This window comes from Cyrtonyx montezumae, unplaced genomic scaffold, assembly GCF_038088225.1.
Source record: "Cyrtonyx montezumae isolate F1298 unplaced genomic scaffold, pur_monq_1.0 scaffold_12, whole genome shotgun sequence".
In the NCBI taxonomy this organism is placed as follows: domain Eukaryota; kingdom Metazoa; phylum Chordata; class Aves; order Galliformes; family Odontophoridae; genus Cyrtonyx; species Cyrtonyx montezumae.
In genome coordinates this window covers 902858-926947 of record NW_027071848.1, presented here as the reverse complement: position 1 = coordinate 926947, position 24090 = coordinate 902858, and the positions used below count along the sequence as shown (strand labels likewise).

General features: G+C 49.0%; 1 protein-coding gene across 1 annotated transcript in view; it reads right to left on the bottom strand.

Annotated features, from left to right (window-relative positions):
• The window catches only part of CAPN5 (calpain 5), a 47855-nt gene extending 24321 nt beyond the window's left edge, over nt 1-23534 (bottom strand). The window contains exons 1-2 of the mRNA XM_065729914.1: nt 23473-23534; nt 11065-11241 (exon numbers count right to left, since the gene is read on the bottom strand). Coding sequence (XP_065585986.1) covers nt 11065-11226 — 162 coding nt within the window. The 5' untranslated portion in view covers nt 11227-11241; nt 23473-23534. The remainder of the gene's footprint in view (nt 1-11064; nt 11242-23472) is intronic.
• Between the last annotated feature and the right edge of the window lie 556 nt (nt 23535-24090).

Here is a 24090-nt window from a genome sequence, read left to right as displayed (position 1 = left end):
CCTCCCTAAAATTGGCTTCTGAAATGGCCACTGAACTCCAGGCAACTGATTATAACTCAGGGAAAGCAGGTGCAGATGGTCCCTTGGAAAGATACAAACTGATAACAGAGGGGCAAAGTGATTCATATTTCTTGTGATTCATATCCTGCTTTCTACATCCTTCCTCCTGCAATGGGTGTGGGACAGAGATGGACAGCAGTGACAGGGGACACAGAAGGCTTTGAGGCCCTGCTCGATGAAAGACTGATGGCAGAGGTAGCAGCACTGGCTTATGGGGGTCCAGAATGGACCTGTGCCAGTTTGCTCCCTCTGAGCCTGGATTACTAAAATCCATTAGGGAAAAGAAGACCTGATCCATTGCACTTATCGTGTACTTGGTGGTGTCATTTTGCCTCCCTCCATAAAGCATGTGAGCTTTCCCTCTTCTCTCCTCTTTAGCATTATTTCCCTCAACAGGCACATTTTCCTTCTAGATGCAATTAAACAAGAAAACATCATCCTTGTCTCCAGCTAGTCCAATTCCATATAAGGCAGGAGCTAGCAAATCACCTTCTAATTGGCTTTATAATTGGCAACTGTCTTATTGTAGATGTTCCCTGGTGCAGATTTCTGAGCTTTAGATACGCTGGGGGTCTGGATCGTGTCAAACCTGCTGCAGAGAGGGGAAAAAAGCGAAGAGGGATAATAACCATGTGAGATGCAACATCTGCTGCACGCCAGGATCAGTTTTAGCTAACAAGATTTTGCAAGGAGCAGACCAGCTTAATTGCATTGCAGAGCTGGGACGCAGGAGACTGGCTGTTTCAGGAACAGTGCTTTCACTCAGACTTGCAAAATCAGCAAGATAATCTATTAGCTGCACTTCTCCTCTCCTGAGTGACAGGGAACTGAAAGGACCTCATGTTGTGAATGTCCAAGCACAGCAGGCAGTGGTGGCACAGATGACATAAAGGTCCCTGTGATATCTTGCTGCTGGTATCTCCACTGGGATGTGATTTCCTAAACAGCAGTTACAGACTTTGCACCTGAGAGTGACACAATGGGGTGGGTTTAGGAACCCATAGGGATTAATGTTTCTCCAGTGGTTCAACTTCACATACACCGTACAGTAGGTTTTGTTTGGCAATATCTGCATCCTGTAAAACTGCTTTGGGGGGTTTTGTATTGCTTCAGCCAGGCATCCCTAATGCTAATCCACCTAATGTACCTCCACCTGTGTGCATTTGCATTTGTTATCAGCTCCCACCACGTCAAGGGAGTGGGGCACTCCACCCACAGTGAAAAGAACTTGTGAAAGGATGCATCACGAAAATACACTCGCACCAACACCATGACCCTGCTTGTGTACCTCTGTACCATGCCAGAGTGTTTGTTTTGGCACCAAAAATGGAATGGATAGTTTCAAACATGATCCAAAGGTCAATTTGCAGGCTCAGCCCTGATGTTTGCTTTTCCCAGTATCCGAAGTACGAACGCAAAGAGAACTCTGTTGAAGCACTGAGACAGGGAGAGATGCAACACATTGCAGGAGCACTGCACCACTCCAGGAGCAGATGGAGAAAGAGAATCGAAGAGTAATTACAGCTGGAAAAGATCTCTAAGACTATCAAGCCCAACCCATGCCCACCGTGGCCACAAACTATGACCTTCAGTGCCACATCTCCACGGTTCTTGTACACCTCCAGGGACAGTGACTCCCCCACCTCCCTGGGCACCCTGTGCCAGTGCATCATCACTCTTTCAGAGAATAAACTTCTCCTAATATCCAACCTGAACCTCCTCTGGTGCAGCTTAAGGCCACTAACACTCATCCTATTGCTGTTACTTGGGATCAGAGGTCCACTGCACCTCACCACAACCTCCTTTCAGACAGTTGAGGGCAATAGAGGGCAAAAAGGTCTCCCCTGAGACTCCTCTTCTCCAGACTAAACAATCCCAGCCCCCAGAGGGAACTATAGGGTAGGAAGGAGGCTGAAACAAGTGCAAAATCCTCTGGTTCACTGTTCCCATTCCTCCCACCCATACTTCATAGTGATGCGCTCTTGGAAAGCCTCACCATTACTCAGCCCAGGGCCTCTTTGGTTTCCACCGAGGCAAGACTGATGCAAAGGACATGACACCCCCACTTTCAGCATTTCCATGCTTTCAGACACTGCCTGCCTAACAGTGAATTGGTTTGAACTGTCTAGATCTGATCCAATCATAGATTGGATCTGCAGATTTCAGCTCCCAAGCAGGAATGTCTCCAGGCACCTACTGATAAACCAGGGAGTGGGATGTTCAGGGTAGTGAGATGGTGCACTCTCAGTAACCCTGGCCAGAGGCAGAAACCTCTTGGTCCCTCTTGATTCCAAGTGCCAGAGTAATCCAGCCACCACACGTGCCATCATTCCTTTATGGAAAGATGCCACTTGGCTCCTTTTCACAGCTGAGTCAGCCTGACTTTTACACATGCACGCAATCATGGCCTGAAATGAGAAATGATGCTGAGCAAACCCAGCAGCTCTCAGGGATGACTCCACCTGGATCTCCTTCCCTTTTATCCTGGTACCTGTGGCCATGAGCTCAAGGGAGTTACACCAGAAATGTGGAGGAGGAGAAACCAAGTTCCCTGTCTGCTTTCACTTTCACACCCTAAAAAGATCATGTCCTTCTGATTCAACACAGTGCTGCTGGCTACCTTCTCCCCAGTTCCCCTACATTAGGATAGCACTGAAGACAGCACTAAGGGACAGGAAAAGCCCTGGTTTGGCAATATCTTGGGTTTAAAATACATTCATGCTCCAGAGCTCATCTCATCCCCTCATCGTGGCACACTGCTCCCTTTCGTTATGCTACTACATGTTGTGGGGTCTAATCTCAGCCAGGGGAACTGCTTGAAACCATGTGCAGAACAACACAGACTGGTTCCTGGGGAGCTACACAGTCATGCTGGTACAGTTGAGGGACCGTGACCCAGACAGATGAGCATGAGTGATGGGGATGGCCACAGCCATAGGTTCCCATCAGGAACACGAAGGTGGGAAGGGAAGACCCTTTTCATGCAAGCTTTGGTGTGAGAAACCACATCATTTTGGGAAGAATAGTTCAAAAACACCCATTTGTTCCACAGTTATTGTGAATCTTGGAGTGAGCTGATGAATCCATGAGTTCAGCTGCACTGCTTCTGCCTCCAAGGGTCAGCATTTGAGTTTCACACACGTGTCTGCCCTACCCCACCCTGCCAAATCCTTAATCCTGTGTTGCACTGCAAGTCAATCTTCTAAAACACTATTTAGAAACCCAAATCACGCTTTTTGTTACTGTTAATTATCTTAAGAGTCAAGAAATGGAAAAAGAGAGCACAAAGCTGCAAAGGAAAATGAATTCCACCCTCTGCAATGCATATCAAAACATCCTAGTTTCCAGCAGGGATAATTCTCACACCTGCTTAAGTTACACTATACCAGAGCTAGGATCTGCCCCATGCTTTGTGACTGCACTGTATTTACAACACAGCAACACCTTGATTCAAGGCCAGCACTTGACCCCACCAGAGTCCAAATCAATCCCTGATTGTGCAATGGTGACAAAGAGGTTAACGTGAGTTTAGGCTATTTAAAGAAGTGACTTCCAGCCCACACCTATTCTGGTTATTCATACTCTGGGCGTAGCTTTGTAAACACAGAAACCTACTTTATGAGAAAGCCAACATCAAGAAAATGTGGACTCATGAGCTTCTATAACCTGAGATGGGAGATCTTACCGAGGTCAGAACACCCCAGTCTCAACTTTACTCTCTTCAGCAACTTATCCTAGGCTACATACAGAAAAACTGGAAGTTTCCACTGCAAAAACACAGTCCACTTCTCACACCAGACAAGACTTTGAAGCCTTTCACCCATGCCCAGTTTGCTGCCAGTTTACTGAGAGACACAGTGATGTAAGTTCATCATCCATAGCTCCAAGTCAGGAACTTGCAGTTTCTCCCAGGGATAGGTGAGTCTCCATACAAACTGGATTACATGCTTTACATACTGTGTATACATGGTTAGACCTTTAGCTGTTTTTTTTCCCCATTATGAAGCATTCTATTTACACGATCCATAATTATTTCTTACATAACTCCAGTGGTGGTATTTGTACCAAGACATGCTCAATGAACAGTTTTTATGGATGCTTGAAGCTTAAGATGATTTCTTCACCCTTTTCCTTTATGGAGGGGAACTGGGAGTAATGAATCCCCAAATGGTGGTTTCTTTCTAAAGATGCAGAAGATTGGGATGCTTTGCTTGGTCTCCATAACACTCAGGTCACCCTTCCCAACCTGCAGCCTCTTGTGCTGGTCAACACTACTGGCCCAGCTGCCACTCCAAGGTGTGATGCTTCTCCTCTCCCTGTTTTCCTCTTGTGATATCTGAGAGAGTCTCTACCAGCCACCATGGGGTGGAAAAGTGCAAAGCTCTCTCTACCCCAAAGAGATGGCTGAAGCCCTTATCTCCTTTTGGGGCACCAAGGACAAAAGGGGAGGAAGCCAGAACACTTGGAATATTCCTCTGTGACACTTTTAACACATAGCTTGGCAACCTGCTGTGCAGTCTTGGTGCTGGTGACTTCAGCTACCCATGCTCTGCTTCAGGCCACTAAAGCCTGCATAAATACTGCAGCCACTCTACTTCCTCAGTGATGCTTTCCATCCACCCCCCACAGTTTGTGCTGATTTATGTATATCAGAGGAGAAACAGTACCATTCTACTTACTGTCAAATTACATTGGGGTTTTATTTTAAAAAGGAACAACTGAGAATTTAATACGCCGTACAAATCATTCAGACAGCATCAGTCCCTTGGCAGCAAGGAAAGGACAAGCCCTTGCCCTGGGGCATTGTCAAAGACAGATGCTGGCTGCATTTTTTCATCCCTGGTCAACCCATCGATGCTCCTGGATCTGACAGGAGCCTGGGGCATGCTGAGCAAGGCAAAATGGGAAGATGATGGTAGGAGGATTCATACCTGCCTCTCTACAGGTATAGGCACCCCTCTGCAGAGGGTTATCACATGTTTATCACATATTTAAAGGGGACAGAAATGGAGGAGCAGTGTTTTCCCAGTGCCCACAAGATATGAACAGCGTATGCTAAAGTTCTGACAATTCTTAAACACACACACACTAAAAATTCAGATCCACAGGTGAGGTCTGGTTCTTAGAGCACATGATCAGGAGCTGTGGTGTATTTTCCTCTCTCCTGGAAATGCTTTAAATAAAACTGCTTGGTGCTTAGAGGAAGTGGTTCGAGTTTAATTCAATGGAAAGTTAATTCAAGGAAATCTCATGACCACTCATGCAGAAATTCATTGACTACAGTTCCCTCTGGCTTTAGATTCAGCAGATCAAGGAAATGTCTCCTCTGCTCCAGCTGCAGGGTTCCATCCTCCCACCCATGCTTCCTCTTCTTTCTTTCTTTCTTTCAACACTTATCACAGCAGCTGATGTCAGCCCTCAATTTTACCACACCCAGAGTTTCCTTTTCCTCCTGCACGAGACAGCAGCATGCCTAACCAAGCACCTTTGCAAGGGCTTTAATGCCCACAGAACCCAGAGATGGAGTCCCAGGAAACCCTATCATCTCTGAAGGCTTAAAAATCAGAGTTGCATTGCTCATCTCAGTCCTCAGGAGCTCAAGTGGGCCAAGATGGATATTAGGAATTCTCTGAAATAGCGGTGATGCAGTGGCACAGGCTGCCCAAGGAGGTGGAGGAGTCACCATCCCTGGAGGTGCTCAAGAACCACGGAGATGTGGCACTGAGGGACATGGTCAGCGGGCATGATGGGGTGGGCTGGAGTTGGACTTGGTGATCTTAGAGGTCTTTTCCAGCCTTAGTGATTCTACGCAATGCCATGTGCCCTTGATGAGGACAGCAGTGGGGTAAGGAGTTTCACTGGAGCACAGTGTTAAGTGCCGAGTGTTTTAGCATCAGCTCAACTTCGCAAACACATGATGAAGATTAACCCCAGCATACAGCTGGAGCTCTGGAGCTGCCTTATCAGCCACTGGCAAGACATCAAAGGGCACTGTGCTGCGTGTTAGTTTCAGGTATTTCATGCATGGATGGAAACAGAGAGAAGGAAGAGTGGAAGTTGAATTGTCGTCTGCACTGAAACTCCTGGAAGAGGTCATGATACTGGTGGAGGAAGGCTGGCTGGGAGCAGTCATCTTTCTCCACACTCTGGGATTCCAGGACTGTGTTTCGCTACACAACCTCACCAGAAAAACTTTCTGTCCTATTGCAAGGAGAAATACTGCCCTTAGCTGCCTGTATACCACAAGAAACCAGGCTGCATGCAGCCTCAAGAGCCCAGCAGGCATTGTCTTCTCTCATGGCTCACCAGCAGAGCTTGCACAAAAATTAAATGCTTGGCTTCACCCAGGGCACAAGCAGCTCTGAACCTGCCCCACACCCTAAGCAAGGCCCTCCTTCCCCCTACAGCCAAATCTGCAAGGTTTTGCACCATTCCCTCCCATTTTCCTCAGAGAGGGCAACAGATGCCCTTGGCTCCTTCCTGTGACACTGTCTGCACCCGTTGTCCTCTTCTCCATTACAAACACAGCCACGATCATTTCTAGACACACACAGTTGCACTAAAACTGGTGATAAATCTAATCCACTGATTTTAGCATTGGTTTTGCATTTACAGCCGTGTCCTTCTGAGACTGAGGAAGGAGCAGACTTAGTCTCTGCTGAGCCTGATGCCAAGAGGGAGAACGTGTGTGAGTCTCACGTGCCACGACCCTGAGAGGATTTGATGAGATCTCCTGGAATAGATCCAAGGTCAAAACCCACCCCAGTGAGAACTGAGAGCTCCAGAAACGATCATAAATAATGACAAAAATTATCATTCTTCCTGGACTGGGAATCAGTGAACAGTGCTGACTTAAGGCTTAAAAATAAGGCAGACTTAGAAATTGCATTGCAAGGTGACCAATCCCTTTGCTGGCAAGGAGCAACCAAGCTGTCAGCCAGCTCCAGGCTTCAGAGAGCACAGCAGAGAGAACAGGTGAGCAGCTCATAAACTCCTAAGTGTAGAAATGCAGAAGTTTGGAAGGACTCTGACTCTGTGATAGATAGCAGAGAGATCACAGACTCCCATTTGGAGTAGATGGTTCAGCCATTGGTGGTAATGCTACCCACAAGCAACCCCAGTCTCCTATGAGCAGGACCAAAACCCATGGATAGACCACAAAGACGCCCAGGGAGGAGGTGGAGTTATCAACCCTGGAGCTGTCCAAGAAAAGGGTAGAGGTTGCTCTAAGTGACATGGCATAGTGACTTGGCACTCCAAGTCTATTTTGGGTGAGCTCTAAGAGCAAAGCCCTGCAAGATTTTAGCCTCTGGATCCCCATTATCATCACCCTTGTGCTCTTGCCAGCTTCCCAGCCTGTGCTGTATGCTTGGGAAAAGACCTTTTAATGCAGAAATTTGTGGGCAGGCAAGTGCTGGTCCTGCTTTTAGTGAATTAGTTCATTGACTCCTTTCTCATTCCAGGAAAACCCCTCAGGGATGGATTGTATAACCCTCACTCAGCAAGGGAAAGGAGCTAAGTGCTTCATCACTCAAGGAAAAGGGGATCAGAGAGATGCACTCCTCTCCTGCAGCATCTCTTCCTTGTCCAAAGACACTGAATTTTGGAGAAAATGGAAATAGGACAAAACCCCTATGCACAAGTCAAGCTTACAGAGAAGTGGTTATTGAAAATTGGTATTACCCAGTTTTAAAAACAAGATTGCTATCATACTGCTGGAAACAAATAGTATAAATAAAAAGGGCCATGAAAGAAAGCCAAAGCAGGGTTGAAAATGCCATAGTCCTCCAGCTGGACGACCTCCTCCTTCCCACAACTCTACCCAAAATATCTGGCCTTTCTTTCCCAGTTCAACTTCTTTCCAAGTTCAACTGCCTGACCACTTCATGACTAACCAAAAAGTTGGGTATTAACCAAGTGCCTCTTGAATACTGACAGGTGTGGGGCATCAACCATTCTACAAGCCTGTCCCAGTGTCTGATCACCTTCACAGTAAAGAAAATTTTCCTATCATCTAGTCTGATCCTCCCTTGGTGCAGCTTCATGTTGTTCCCTTACATACTGTCACCCAGATCATCAATACACATCCTGAACAGGAGTGGCCCCAGAACCGAGCCCTGAGGACCACCACTAGGAGTTGGCCACCAGCAGATGTCACCCTATTTACCACAACCCCTGGAGCTCAGCCACTGAACAGTTCATCACCCAGTGTAGTGTGACACAAGTTGTCCAGAAGGATGCTGTGTGTCAAAAGTATAAATAAAATCCAGAAAAATTACATCCATCTCTTTCCTTATCCCTGCCCTAATTTCTGCCTCCCAGCCTGCATCTCAGCCATCACCCTTCCCTCTTCTCAGTACTACATCTCCTCATTTATCCAGCTCCTAAAATCCTGGACTACCTCACCCAATCCACAGACTAACACTGCTGTTTCTTTGCTGCCTCACAGCATCTGTATCTCCAATGGAGTGTGCAAAACTAAGAACTTGAGGATCAAGCACCATGTGCCCCAATACACAGATCTCCTTTGCCTTCATAGCAGCAGTCAGAGGGAGAAGGAGCTTCAAGCACTCAGCCCAAAACACCAAGTTTAATTTCTGATGCAAATGCCAAGCTTTGCTGCCAGAAAGAATCCATAATCTGCTTTGTCTCAGCAACAAACCAGTCTCATTTTTAAATGGCTACACAAAACAACAGCTCTACAAGAACCCCTTCCTGCTATAGCTTTCCTCTCTCTGACACACTTGAGCAATTAGCTTTCTGGCTCAGTTGTGCTGGAAGATGAAGTCATCCAGAGAGCAGCCACCAGATCTAAAGCCCAATGGGAGGGCTCATCCAGCTGCTGCCTCTGCAAAGAGCTGGCTTCCAAAGCAAAGTTGGATGCCAGGAGAGCAAGGAGGGAGGGAGGATGCTCTGGGAAAAACAAGGCTGAGACCATTACGGGAATCACTGCAGCAACAAATGTGGAAGGGAATCTCAAGTTGCCCTGGATGGATTATTCACCGACTGCTCCAGAAAGGCCTCCCCCTCTCCCATCAAATAAGAGGGAGTGCAGTGCAGAGGTTGGTTTTTTTGGCCACTGAAAGCTCTGGGAGTAAGTGGAGGAGCATAAAGGATGAAGCATGTCCAAGTGAGGCACGGAAACAAGTTGCCTAGAAATGTGGTGGGTCTCCCATCCCTGGAGACACCCAAGGTCGGGCTGGTTGGGGGCTCTGAGCACCTGATGGAGCTGTGAGTGTCCCTGTTCATTGCAGGGGACCTGGACCAGATGGCCTTTAAGGATCCCTTCCACTCCAAACCATTCTATGCTTCTTGGTGTGGGAAGGCAACTTAGCTCCTGCATATCACTTCCCCACACAGATGGTAAGCAATACTCTTTCTGTGAAAGCAAACTGCTATTTAACAGCCAACGCTTTTTATTTCCACTCTCCACCTACTCTGTTTTCAGAGCAGAGCCCAGGGCATGGTGTACTCTTGCTCTTTATCATACAGCTTGAGCTGAAACTCTCCAAAACAAATCAGGGCCACGGCCCTGAGAGATACCAGAGGTACATACACAGCATCCCCTGCCTGCAGAGAGCATCCCAAGGTCTCATGGACTGCATTTCTGGGTCAGGAAGCCCTCAAAGGAGCACTTGCTGGGTGCAGGGAGTGTCACTCTGCTTGTTTTCTAAATGGGGATTGTAGATGGTTGAGGTTGATGATTTTAGCGGTCCTTTCCAACCTTAATGATTCCATGATTCTAAAGAAAGTGGTTACAGAAAAAAGATGTTGGCGGGACAAAGGGAATAAAATGTGCACGCAGAGCTTTGCACGAACCCCATGAAAGAGCCCAGGACTGAGCAGAAGGAGTCACACAGAGGGTCATGAGATCTCCTTCCACGAGGGCCTGCTGGGATGCTGGGCTCAGCCACACAAAAGGAGCCTGTTCAGCACCATCCCTCCCATCACACAGAGGCCTTTTATCCACCCCACAGGCTGCCCTCACACGGACAGACACAGCTCTGTTCTCCACACTGCTCTCCCTCCAGTATTCTGTCCCTGTGAAGTGCTGAGGGGATGGAGGACCAGCAAAACCTCTCTGGGTGCAGGGTGGGGCAGAGCTGCTGAACAGTTCACCAGTACTGTAGAAGCATAAACTCATTGAGTTGGAAGGAACCATTAAAGACCATCTAGTCCAATCCCCCTGCAATGAATAGGGACACCCACAGCTCCATCAGGTGCTTAGAGCCTCATCCAATCTGACCTTAAGTGTCTCGAGGGATGGGGCACCCATCACATTTCTAGGCAACCTGTGCCAGTGCCTCACCTGGACCCTTATCATTTTTTCTTACATCCTGCCTAAAACCCCCCTCCTTCAGTTTGAAACCATTTCTCCTCGTCCTCTCACCAGAGTCCCTCCTAAAGACTCTACCCCCTTCCTTCCTGTAGCTCCCTTTCAGATATTGAAAGGCCACTAGCAGGCCACCTTCTCCAGGCTAAACAGCCCTAGCTCTTTCATCCTGACCTCGTAGAGGTGCTCCATTCCTTGGATCACTTTTGTGGCCTCGCTCAGGATGTGTTTCAACATGTCCATGTCTCCATGGCCATGGCTGCAGCAATGACCCAGTACCACTACACTCAGCCCCCAAAACACCTCTCCTGCCCATACATTATTTTCTTTTCCATTTGCAAATACATAAGCAAGAAATTCTTAAAGATATCTCCTTGCTCTACCAGATGAACCTGACTTAACAATATGATCCAGCAATCAAGGCTGCAAAGCATCTCTCTGACTTATGCACAGAGAAACTGAGTCATGGAGAAACCAAGGGGCTCCTGGGCCCATTCCTCAGTGCTGTAGGTCTCCTTATCTTCACAGAGGCTTGTGCTGCTGATAAACTTTCCCAGGGAGAGGACAGATAGACTTAGCACTGCAGTTGGTATAGCACCCTTGATGAAAGATGCACTGGGCATTTTTGGGGTTTGCTGAGAGCTGGAGGGCAAGGGGATGGGCACACTTACTTTTGGCCGCTTCCACTGAATGCCCTGGATCCTTGACTTGTAGAAGAGTGAATCATCATTGGCAGGGAAAAGAGGGTCCTCAAAGAGCTGCTTCTTCCTCAGGCATTCCTTCTTCAGTGCAGCGTAGCGCTGATTCTCATAGGGCTTCACCGAGGAAAACATCCTTTCCCACTGACTCTGGGGGGACAGGGAAAGCAGGAGTGAGATGGGTAGGGCATGGCTGTGGATACTCCACCCTCCTCTGCAACACCCGGGCCAAAAAGTGACTATTCTGAATTACTAGAGCCCACTTTTCTGGTCCTTTACAGCACCCGTGGCTTCTTCACCTATAAGGTTTAAGCCATCCCACACGGTATCAGCATGCTCCATACCCAGTTTAAATAGGCAGGTCCCCAGGTTAGCTGTATGTGAGCAGGTTTTATGATCTACCACAGAGCAATGGGGCACCCTGGGCGTTGCCAACACAGAGCAGGTTCTCAGCCCACTGTCACACAGAGGGAACTTCGTCGTTAAATGGTTAACATTAAACATTTAAGATCCTGGATGCTCCCTTTAAAGACTGCAGGAAACATTCCTCAGTTGTCTTGAAGCGATGATCATTTATCTGCTTGGAAAGCAGCAATGAGTGCAGACCATCCCCAGAGAGCCAGGGCTTCAAGAAGCACCTTCTGCTCAAAATTATACACACACACACACACACGCACACTTTGTGGTTTCATCAGAGAAGCCAGTAGGCTTGATCAGATCTGGTTTTAATTAAAAAAAAAAAAAAAAGACCTCTTGGCAGCACACCATATGTTTTCAGCTTAATTATTCTGTCTTGACAAGCATCTAGCTTCTAGGGTAGAGATGTGAATTTAGGAATCCAGAAAACAGCAGAAAACCACCGTCCAGATGCTTCTGACAGAGACCAGCACCTCATCAAGGACCCCCATGGCTGGTCATTGGGTACCAACACATTTCCTTTGTTTTTTATCCCTCCATCCCATAGGAAGAATCCTCTAAGCTCAGACACAAAGGAAAGGGGAACCTCTGCACTTTTCCCCTCTACTAAATCACCAACTTTCTTCTAAAACTACATGCCTAAAGGTACCCCAAACTTAAATATTCATGTATGATTTTTCTCCCTCCCCAAAATAGGATGTCCTGTTGAAACTACTGATCATTACTGAGCCTGACTGACCTGTAGGCATCCCTCTTCATTGCAGGGGAGCTGATGACATTTAAGGGTCCCTTCCAACTCAAACAATTCTATGATTCAGCAGAAGATATATCCAGTAAGATGACCTAACTCATTGATCCCAGCAAGATGTATACATACTATATCCCTGCTATGGTTAACGAACATCCACAGATGCTTAAAAACTTCACTTGTGGTGGGAGGAGGAAATTGCAAGAAGAGTTGATTGGAAGCAGAAACTCTGTGAACATCCATAGTCCCAGGGACTGTACAATCACTTATGTGCTCATACACCAATGTAAGAGTGGCTTCGCTTTCCTTGTTGATGAATTGAGAGAAAGTAGGTGTTGGAGAGACAAATCAGTGCACTTGCTGAGAGTATCATCCAACCAACTGACCTTCTCTTGCCTGGGCAAGATGAAAACACTTCACTTCTGCAAAGCATAGGTTTTAATTGATGGCATTTATCAGGTTGATTAGAAGCACAAGTGCTTATCAGGCAGGACCTGATTGAAGCCAAAATAACCCACTTGTTGTTAGCTCCACAGGTCTCCTTGCTGCCGAGAACTGGTTGCTAAAGCAGCTTGTGAGGTGCTTTGTCACCCACATTTCTCCAGCACAGCTACTGTCACCCAGCTGAGGCACGGGGATAGTTATGCAAAAGGGTAATTAAGCCTTTACTGTAATGAGATCTAAATGACAAGAGAAGTAGTGACTTTATAGGATAGGTTGGGGCAATAGCTTGATGTATCTTCATTGGGAAACCATTGGCACTGCATGGTCAACAGCCCACCTACCCCAGTGTCCTGTCTCTGCAGGCATAGAAAGCATTGAGCAATGATCCTCTAGGACTATGGATTTGGAATTTCCTAGTTTATAATACTTCATTTTCATGGTCCAAAGGCAGGGAGAGGAGTCCCAGATCTGCTTTTGGTACACCACGTGACTTGCTGTACCTGAAAGCCAAGGTTAGGACTTCGCGTGCACGGGGTCAGTTTAGAAAGCATTAATTCACACAGCAGCATTTGAAGGTAGTCAAGCAATGCAGAAAGGTGCTAATGGGCTCCTAGTGATGCCTGTAAGACTTTCTTTTTGGTATCAGGACTGGTTCTGATATGCTACAAAGATCAAAATGCATCACCTGCTCTGAAGAGAAACTTAAAATAGATGGCTCAATACCAAGACCTCAATAGTAGACCAGAATAATTGACACAGAAGAGCAGCCAGCCTCGCTATATCCCTACATATATCCCACTAAGTGGGCCAGAATACAAGCTAGCCTCCAGATCTCCAGAAGAAGAAGGGGATGACCACATCAGTGTATGAGCTAACGTTGAGTGACAACCAGACAGGTCTTTGGCAGTGACAGCACACACCACTGCAGAAAAACACAGGCAAAGCAGGAAATGTTGGTTGCCAGCAACCTTCTGCATGAGTAAAACAGGCTGTAGAGAAGGATTCTGTAATAGCAGATGTAAGATGAATTGTTTGAACTCATGTCCTTGCAGATGGGAAAGGATGCATCCCTGAGATGCTGCGCAGAAAGAACTTCTGAGAGTCAGGAATGGAGCCTGGAGGGAGGGGAAGTCTTGTGACTCTTGAAAAGCCACGCTCAAAGATAAGGCAGGAGTTATGGCTTTGGTGCAGGAGATGCCAGCCACCACTCCACAGCCTGTCCTGTGGCCAAGAGCTGGCACCTGGGTGCTCATTCATAAAACTACTGCTCTGCAATCACAGCTCGGAGCTGCATTTTCCAATGACCTTTGCAATGTTTACTGCCACGTGATGCCCCGGGCAGCATCCATCCCCATGGGAATGGGACAAAAGTTCTCTCAGCCAAGGCTCCCCAGCCTTCCCTTGGCCCGGATTTGCTTGAGGGGTTGTCTCCTTGCCCTGCTGTCCCTGCCCAGGGTGACTATCACCCTTGTGGAAACGGTTGGCCAGGATGGATGGGGCAGCCCGATCTGATGCTGATTTAGTGTCTGGCAACCCTGCCCACAGCAGGGGGGTTGGAGCTAGATGATCTCCAAGGTCCCTTCCAACCCAATCCATTCTACAGTCACATGAAATAGGTTTGGATTGCAAAGAAAAAAAAAAAAAAGCCAAGCTAAAAGAGAAAGGGTAACATTCAGGATTTATTTGTTTTTAATCACAAAATAATTGAAAGGGAAGGCTGGATGGGGGATGGGGAGGGAACGTTTTTGGGGCAGCGTTAGAATTCATTACTCTCTTCAATTTGCAGCATTACACGCTTCCCAGGCTCAGCTTCAGCTCTGCCACATTAAAACGTTGAAGTGCTCTTTGCCTCCTTGCACAAAGCTCTAGTACACTCCCCGAGCCCGGGGAAGCAGACATGTTCTCACATCATGAACCGAACTCCATGCGCATTGCACGTGTTTGTGCGCGGGTGAGAAATGAAACCCTGAGCTCCCAGCCCCCTTTGCAGAGCTGAAAGTTTGGCAGCAGAAATCTGAGCCTGACCTCAGTTCAGCCCTGAAGCGGTTAAGCAAAAAAAAAACCCCACAACTATTTGTTGAGGAGGGAGCCAGATGCATGACTCAGGGCTGCTGTGGACTCCCCCTTCCAGCTCCTGCCAGCTGGTTGTGATCCCTGCTCCAAGCACTGCCACGGGAGAACTATTGATAGTGCCTGTGCTGTACAGAACCAAATGCTTGCTGATGTATTCCTTCCCTTCTCAGAAATCACTTCCTTCCCTTCCCTTCCAGCTTGCAGGCATGGGCTCATTGCACTTATCTCAAGGCTGCACCCTGGCCAGAAGCAAAGGGCTTCCTTGCTTGCAGATCTACAGTTTTTATTTGTCTGGTGACATGTCAGACTAAAGAATTTGGCCTTAGAGGGTACAATCTATGTTCTCACTGAGCCAGAGATATCTTTGGTGTCACATTGCAAAGGCACAGAATAGGTCAAAGAGAAAATCAGGTGGGGATCAGGCATGGGGTTTCCAAAGCCCCAAGCAAGCACAGTCATGGGGACAACCTACAGCATCACAACCCTGGCAGAACATTCAGAGTTCTCAAAGCAGCCAGGCTCTGTCCAAAAAAATTTATTTAAATTATTTTTTTCCTCGTGTGCTTTTTTTGGAAGACAGGTAATGGCCTTCAGTTGTGGCAGAGGATGTTCAGGTTGGATGTTAGGAAAACTAGAAGTGACACATTACGGGCAGGCTGCCCAGGGAGGTGGCAGGAACATCTGGAGGTGTTCAGGAAGCGTGGGGATGTGGCACTGAGGAACATGGTCAGGGGGCATGGTGGGATGGGTTGGGCTTGGGGACCTTAGAGGACTTTTTCAACCTTAATGATCAATGCCTCTATGATTCGGTGGACACTGAGAATTGCTCTTCCACCTATCGACACAGAGGAAATGCTGCCAACACAAGAACAGCTTTATGCACTCTTTTCCCACAATCTGGGAAAGAAGCAGCCAAACCACAAATCCCTTTCTACTCAGAACATGAGATAAGTGCTCCACACCTCCTAGCCCCTCTACAATCAAACAAAAAAATCCCTCAAGATGAAGACTACAAAGTGACAGATACATTTAAGGGCCACTGGGATTAGCAGCACAGCTGGCAGCAGGTATGAACTGCGTTCCCAAAGCTCTTTCCCATTCCCATGGGTGCATCCACTGTTGATTTGCTCGGCCTCAGTGTGGCTTGGTCTGGAGCCAACAAGACCACAGAGCATCCTCCATGCATCAGCAGCATCCACAAGGGAAGTGAAGCCAGGCCAGTGAATATCCAAAAAACAAGACACAGTTTCTTCACAAATTGACTGTGGTTAAACTGAGATTTAATTCCTATGGGAAACCATAGGTTCTTCACACCCAGATGCCTGGGAGCAGTTGGATGTTTTTTGCTTTAATCAAAGAGCAAATTACCAAGCATTTACAGCAGTTACTTATTGAAAGAAAACTATGGGAAAGCAGAAGATTGAATGCACCTCTCTGGGTTTTATCTTTCTGTTAATGTGACGCCTCCAGAACATCACTTGATCATTGCTTAAGAAATGGGAAGACTTTGCACTTAGAGACACAGCTGAGTGGGCACAGTGGGAATGGGTTGATGGTTGGACCTGATGGTCTTCAAGGTCCTTTCCAACCTCAATGATTCTAATGGGTGCAAGGATGGACAGAGAAGGCCAGCAGAAGCTTCCTGCATCACCATACATCCCCCCAATGCATGGGGCCACAATACCACCAGGTAAATAACACGGGCGAGGAAAACACAGAAGCACAGCTCACAGATTTGCAAGCAATGGGGGCAAAAGAGCTCCTACAAATGCCTGCATGCCAACTGGGCAAACTGATAGGTTTACATGGCGTGGAATTCAGGTTGTGCTAGGGGTTAGCAGGTCTGGGTATCCCTGGATGCCTGTTTGGAGGGAAACAGGCAGGGTACAAACATCAGGAGTTCCCTTTTGCTTGGATAAACTCACACAGGGAGTGCCACCAAGCTTGGGAGCATCTCGTTCCTTGCAGACATGAGTCACCATTTGCAAACAGGCAACGTTGCAGCTGCAGGAAAAAAGGGCAACACTGCACTGCCCAACACCCTGATAACACTGTCTCAGCAGCAGGATGGAAAAACACATTTCCTGGTGGCTGTCTAGGTTATGAGTAGAGCTCATTCCTCATCCCCTAATTGCTAAGCTTCTGCAATCAAGACCTCCCTGACCAGAGCATTGCACACAACGTGGGTTTGTGGCACCAGCCAAGGCAACCTTTCTGCTCAACATTAAGATCAGGCAGGAGAAGGATGTCTGTCTGAAGGCATCCTTGCACAGATTGAAGCTGGTGGCAGCATCCATTGCCTGGCAGCAAATGGAAGAGGTTGGAGAGCTGCAGGACTAGCAGGGATGGTCGGGGAAGAAAAACAAAAGGAGACAGCAGGAGGACAGACCCAAAAGCAGAGGGAGGTTAATGTGCCACCAGGCTGCCAGCTTTGCATGAGGGATGAAGTGAGAAGCAGAAGATATTCCTTGCTGGGCATCCAGCTCATCCCTAACTCTCAGATTGGAGAGAACAGAGAAGTTCTGTTTGGGGGTATCTCACAAAGTCAGTACGTCCCAACCTTACCCAGGTTGGATATTAGGATATTATTTCTTCTCCAAAAGAGTGGTAACACACTGGCACGGGCTGCAAAGAGAGGTGGAGGACTCACTGTCCCTAGAGGTATTCAAGATCCATGAAGATGTGGCACTGATGGACGTGGTCAGTGGGCAAAGTGAGGATGAGTCAATGGCTGATTTAGTAGATCTTAGCAGTCTTTTCCAATCTTAATGATTCATTATTCTATCAGGGCTCTGTACCTCAACAGGGTTTAAAAACCCTGGATAAATCTCTAGATCGGGGTTAAAAACCCTTGCAGATCAACAGGGACTGCAGGACAAGAACTGAAAGGTGAACTAAAGAGCCCTGTTAATGCCCAGTGCCTGGAGATACCCATCACCCTGCTAACCCTCCATGCCCCAGCCCTGCAGCTGTGGCTCTGATTAATGATTACAGCGAGCAGTACGTAATGGCTGGTTACAACAGGGAAGGGAAAGATCATATCCGAGCACACCCATGAGTCCTGGGGCTTCCTAAGAAAACCCTACAGATGGCAGAGAGCTTCTGGAGGGGTCCACCAGGTTTACATAGGGCAGCCCCAAACTGGGATGGAGTAGCTCAGGGACGTGGGGGGCTGGTCTCAAAAGCAAGGTTGCGTGCTTTCAAACGTGGTCTGAATAGAGCAGGGTTTCAGACTCTGGAGCCTAAGAAGAGCAGAGTCATACACACAGAACTGAGTCACCTCCAGCTGTGACTGTTCAGACACATGGGCCATCCTTAGCCCAAGAGGACTCAATTACCATCACCCCACATGTGTAGGGTGTTGAACACCGACTCCATCAGGCTACAGGAGCACTGGGCCCTTCTCAGCATCCCTTTCAACCACTCTGGATAAAATATAAGTAAGTCAGTAGAAGGATGTTGTCTTGGTAGGACTGGCCTGAGCTGATTTCCATTATTTATTCAGGGCTCCTAATTGAATGTCTGGACCAGCTGCTTTTAAACCCGGTCACACTGACTCCACTGGAAGCCTCACACCACAACAATATGTTTGCACTGAATTTCTTGCCAGCTGGACAAAAACTTGATGGTCTAAAGACCGACCCACACCTCCATTACGTATACAGAGGGAAGGACAGAGAAGTCATGGGGCATTGTTTGAGACAGCACAGACAGCCTGCTGCTTGGACGTGTTATGGGTCACAGGGATGCTTCGTTAAGAGGTTTCAGGAAATTCATTCCGAAAGCTCATTATTAAGCACAGATAAAATGCAGCACGTCTCCACGCAAACGTGCTGCCTCCAATTGCTTCTGCAGCTTCTGGGATAATTAAAGCAATTGTACTTCAAAAGATGCAGAGACGCGTGCCCGAGGAGCTGAAAAGATAACGGGGCTGCAGCTACTCTACAGGAGGTGGAATGGATGCTGCAAGATCAACACGGGCACAGAAGCACCAAGCTCCTTGCCTGCCCCTCCCTCGGTGCCTCCACATCCACTTTTTCCTTTACCCTGGATCTTCCTACATGGATAGGACAAAATGAGCCATCCACCCAGCCCTAAAGATTTCCTCTGGGAGAGGATTTCCCAAGGGCCTGATCCAATGCCTCTGCAAAGGCTGCTCGCAAATGAATCACAGAATGGCCTGGGTTGAGAAGGACCTCAAAGATCATTATATTTCAATCCCCCTGTGGTGGGCAGGGTCACCAACCACAAGAGCAGGCTGCCCAGAGCCACATCCAGCCTTGCCTTGAGTGCCTCCAGGGATGGGGCATCCACAGCCTCTCTGGGCAACCTGCTCCAGTGCATCACCGCCCTCTGAGTGAAAAACTTCCTCCTAACATCAAACCTAAATCTCCCTTGTCTTAGCGTAAAACCATTCCCCCTTATGCTACCACTATCAACCCACTTAAAACTGTCCTTAGTGCCTGGTGGCACATCAACCTCCCTCTGCTTCTGGGTCTGTCCATCTGCCATCTCCTCTCGTTTTCCTTCCCCAACCATCCCTGCACCTCTTCACGAAATGGAGGGTTTGCAGCTGCATCTTTTATCTGTGCACGACTTCCCTTTGCTTTCACTGCCTTAATCAGCCCAGAGCAATCCTGGCAGCACGAACACGTGCCCAGACGAGTGGTTGGACCAGCTCTGCAAGGCTGGGGAGCAGCAGAGAGTGCAAAGAGTTGGTAGGAAGCTCTGCTTGCCAGGGTGTGCCTTGCAAAAGAAAAAAAAAAAGCAATACCAAAACAACAACCTAACCAACAACAAAACAACCAAGCCCCGAGCAACAAATAGGTGTCCTTTCTTCCTTTCCATATGAGCTTGGGACAGCTGGGAAGGGATGTAGGCTGGCTATCCTACCCCAAAAAGCATAGAAATGCAATGGGCAGAGGTCCTCCTGCTGCAGGGATGTGACTTCTCCCCCATGGGACTCGCTCTGGGATTTGTCTGGAGACAGAAAAAGAGAAGAGCAAAAACACAGCAGGGGAAGGCATCTTGCTTCAGGAGCAGAGCTGGAGCTTTGCCCTTTCCCCCTGCAGTTCTGCACAGAATGACACCGAGATTCCCTGTCCTGATGGACACTGCACAGCTCTGGGCTGCCGCAGCCATCTCAGGTCAGTTATGGCCAGATAAACCTCAAAGCAAGAAAACACTGCAGGAAAAACCTCCGAGCCATAAAGCAGAGCTGCAGTCAGGGAGAGGATGCAGCCCACCGCCTCTGCAGCAATGGGGCAGAGTCAGGGTGGTTGTGATGCTTTGCAGCCCCTTACACTGCTGCTGTCACCTCACCTGTAGGTTTGGTTGGAAATATCCCGTGCTCGTAACAACTTCAATCTTGCACAAGGAAAAAACCCTGAAGTGTTCATTGGCTGCTGATGCACACTGGTTGCAGGCAGCATTAAAACTTCCAGGCTGGTTGAAACCTCAGGACACGAGAGAGAAGAAACGATGCAGGAAATGAGGAGCAGAAGGATGAAAATCATTCCTTCAACCCCAAGGGCAAACAAAGGAGTGTTGTTAGGGTTTTTTTTTTTTGTGGGTGTTGGTTTTTTTTTTGTGCTGGAGTATTTTAAGGTTAAATGTGTCAATGCGTCGCTGATTTGGGCCATCCCCTGCAGAGCACATGAAAGTTGCCTGTGGGATGCGGAGGAGGTGGGGAGCTGGGTTCAGCCACCCCATAGGGCTGGATCAGGCCCGGAGGAGACAGTCTGCTGTCCTGTGGGACACTGCAGTGCTATCATCTGTCACGGCCCTGGAGCACGAGGAGCTGCAATGCCAGCTGAAAAGGAATACACCGCACAAAAAGGAAAAAGCTGCTGAAGTCTGCCCTGTCCCAGAGTACAAAGGAGAAGGGGATTCTTTTTTTCATAGGATCATTAAGGTTGAAAAAGACCTCTACGACGACCAAGGCCAACCCCAGGTCACCCCACCATGCCCACTGATCACATCCCTCACTGCCACATCCCCACAAAGCTTGAAGACCTCCAGGGATGGTGACTGCACCACCTCCCTGGGCAGCCTGTGCCACTGCATCATCACTCTTTCAGAGATGAGATTTTTCCTGATATCCAACCTGAACCTCCCCTGGTGCAACTTGAGGCCATTACCTCTTGCCTAATTTTTTCCTAAGAGATGGGAAAAAGCTCAAACACACTGCCTCCATTGGCACCTCGAGGAGCTACCTGTAAGTAATCCTCAGTTTGGCACAAATAACCTTTGAGTTACATCCCCCCAGGGTACAAAGGGGAATCATAAAGGCTGGAAAAGACCTCCAAGATCACCACGGTCAACCCATCGCCACTAATCAAGTCCCTAGGAGCAGGGAAGGGTTAATGCTGCAGCTCAGCGGGTGCAACCAAAGCAGCCCCAGCAAAGGCAATGGGTTTGTGTCCATTTTTCAGAGCGAGCTCAGCTCTTTCTCCCTGGGTAATCAGGTGGAAGTGAGCAGAGTAAGCACTGCATCTCATCGCACATCCATGGGGACATGGGATGGGACGAAAGGAGTAGTGCCTGGACCCGAACATGAAGCAGGTCAATGGAAACCCATTGCTGAGCCACAGATGAAGGCTTCCCATGCACATCCCATCACACCACTGTCTCCTCATGGGCTGAAACCTGGAATGAGAAACGAGGGCAGACCACAGAGACTCGTGAGGAGGAGGAAGAGGGGATGTGTGTGATCACAATGGCTGAGGTGGGAGGTACCTGTGGGTCCATTTGGCCCACCCCTGCCCCAGCAGAGCCAACCAGAACATTACCACAATCCCAAGTCCTTACTGCATCCTTCTCATTCCCCATGCACCAGCCTGCTTGGACCAGGCCAGGATTCTGGGACCTCTGAAGAGATCGAAAACGTCTGGTAATAATTCCACAAGTATGAACAGATTTATAGGATGCACCCATTCTTAGCATCATCATCACACCCCAGCACAAACACTACCTAAATCTCCTCTCGGGATCAGATCCAAAGCCTTCTTACAGCATCGATGCTTTGTTATTAATCTGTGCAGCAACAGGGCACGGCAGAGCAGGATTTATTTATTTCTTTCTTCTTTTTTTTTTTATTTTGGAGGCATAATCAAAGCCAACATTTATCTCAGGGATACAGCTGAGCTTCACCGTGCCTGCTCTGCTCCCACATGGAGGGGTGGGGGGGAACATCATCATGGCCTTTCACAAAGGAGACACCAGCACACAGTATGTGGACTGAAGACCATTACCTCCTACCTCTATCAGCCCCAAATCCTCCTCATCCCACAGCCATGCAACACCTTAGAAGAGAAACATGCCCAAATTCATGCTCCTTCTAATGGAGTGAAGCTGCTGAGCCCTCTAGAGAAGTCCCTGCACCTGCTGCAGGCTGAGTCCCTCCCAATCCCAAACCACAGTCCCACCACCTTAACTCTCCCGTGCTCTCATCCCACCTGGTGGGATGATCAGAAGGAGCTTTCTAGGGGGAATCCCAAGGGATGGGATAGATAGGAGCAGCTCTTCCCTTGTCCCACCACCTTAACTCTTCCATAACCCAACAGGGAAGGGGATTCCTGGAGAACAATCACAAAGGATGGGGGCCAGCAGGGAGATGGGAGCAGCCCTCAGAGCCCTTGTATGGGATTTCCATTCTGAGCCTTCCTCAAAACCTCCATTCCCCAGTGCTCCCAAGAGCCCAAGTGATGCAGCCAACGAGAAAAGATCCCACCAGCCTCACATACACAGCAGCACACACCCCAGTATGACACCAGTACAACTTCCAGAGATGAGGATCCAGCACCCAGTGGATGAAGAGGAAAAGCTACAGCACGGTCCTGGTTGGAGGCAGCAAGAAAATGAACTGTAGGATTTAACAGCATCTCCCTACCCCTGCAAACAGCACTCTGCTCTCATCTCCTCTTGCTGTCTACCAGTCCAGCACCCAGGCAGTGGAATAATGGGAATTGGTTGTGTTCTCAGCTCTGAAATAACCTTTTCAGGACAGGAAAAGAAAAAGGAAAAAGAGGTAATGCCTCCTGCCACAGGGACCGGGGAAACCCAGGCTCACATCCCTGCTTGGGAACCTGGAGAAACATCACTTCCTTCCATCCCTGCATCGCCCTGAGGACAGGAGCTCTGTGTCTCACGCTTTAAGTTTCTAAAAGCCATTGATTTTATCCCAGATTATTCAGAACAAAGAACGGCCCTGAAACCTCCCAGCTTTTCCCCCCTGCTCCCCAGCTGACGCTGCTCGGCCTCGCTGCCGAAAGTTTCACTTCAGCTCAGCTGCGCTGGGAGCAGCTGAGAGGTTTTAACCGTTCAGAGCCTGACGGGTACACCCCCAGTTCGCAGCACCCCCAGAAATCTCAGCCTCTCACTATCGCCAACGGCAGCAGTTCCACGCAAAGCAGCGCAGGGGTGCATCGTTAAAACCCTTCTTCACCCCTCCCCACGCATCTGCCCCCCTCCCCCCCCCCCGTTACACCGCTCCCAAAGCCACAAGTGCCCCGAGCATCCCAAAGGAAACGCTGCCATCCCAAAGGGACCGGAGCATCCCGAAAGGCTGCAGTGTCCCCCCCCCCCCTCCCCCCCCACGAACCCCACTCCCCGGGGCACAGCACGCGGTCACAGCCCCGGGAGTTGAGAAAGGAGCACAGAAAAACCCTTCCATCGCCCATCCCGGGGTTCCTCGGTACCTTGGAGCCGCCGGAGCTCCGATATCACACCGCTCTCTGCAGCCGATCCCGGAGCTCCGATGCCCGCAGCGCTCCGGCCCCAAGCACCGCCCCGACGGGGCGGGCAGCGCCGCGCCTGCGTGGGGCCGGGAGCTGGGAACGGAGGTGGACGTGGAAAGGGATTCCCGGGATTTAGGGGGCTGGGTTGGCAGAGGAGGGTGGTGGCAGGAGGGGGGCAGCCGCTGGTTGCCGGGAATGGTAGCAGTTCGGGGGTGGGAACGCTGGGAATTTGGAGGGGGGGGGTTTGGGGATGGGGGAATTGGGAGTTAGGGGATGAGGGGGGGATTGGGGTGGGTCTTAGGGGGCTGGGAGTTGCCTTTGGGGTGTGGGAGTGGGTATTATGAGTCTGGGGGTGGGCACTGGGGAGAATGGAAGTGGAGTTGGGGGAGTGGAAGGGGGAATTTGGGATCTGGGGGGTAAGAAGTGGGGGTTGAGGTGAGAATTGGGGTCTGGGAGGAGCAACTGGGGTGTGGATATTGTGAGTTTAGGGGTGAGGAGAGGGGGGGACGGGAGTGGGAACTGGGGGCAGTGGGAGTGGAAATTGGGGGAATGGAAGGGGAAATTTGGGATCTTGGGGGT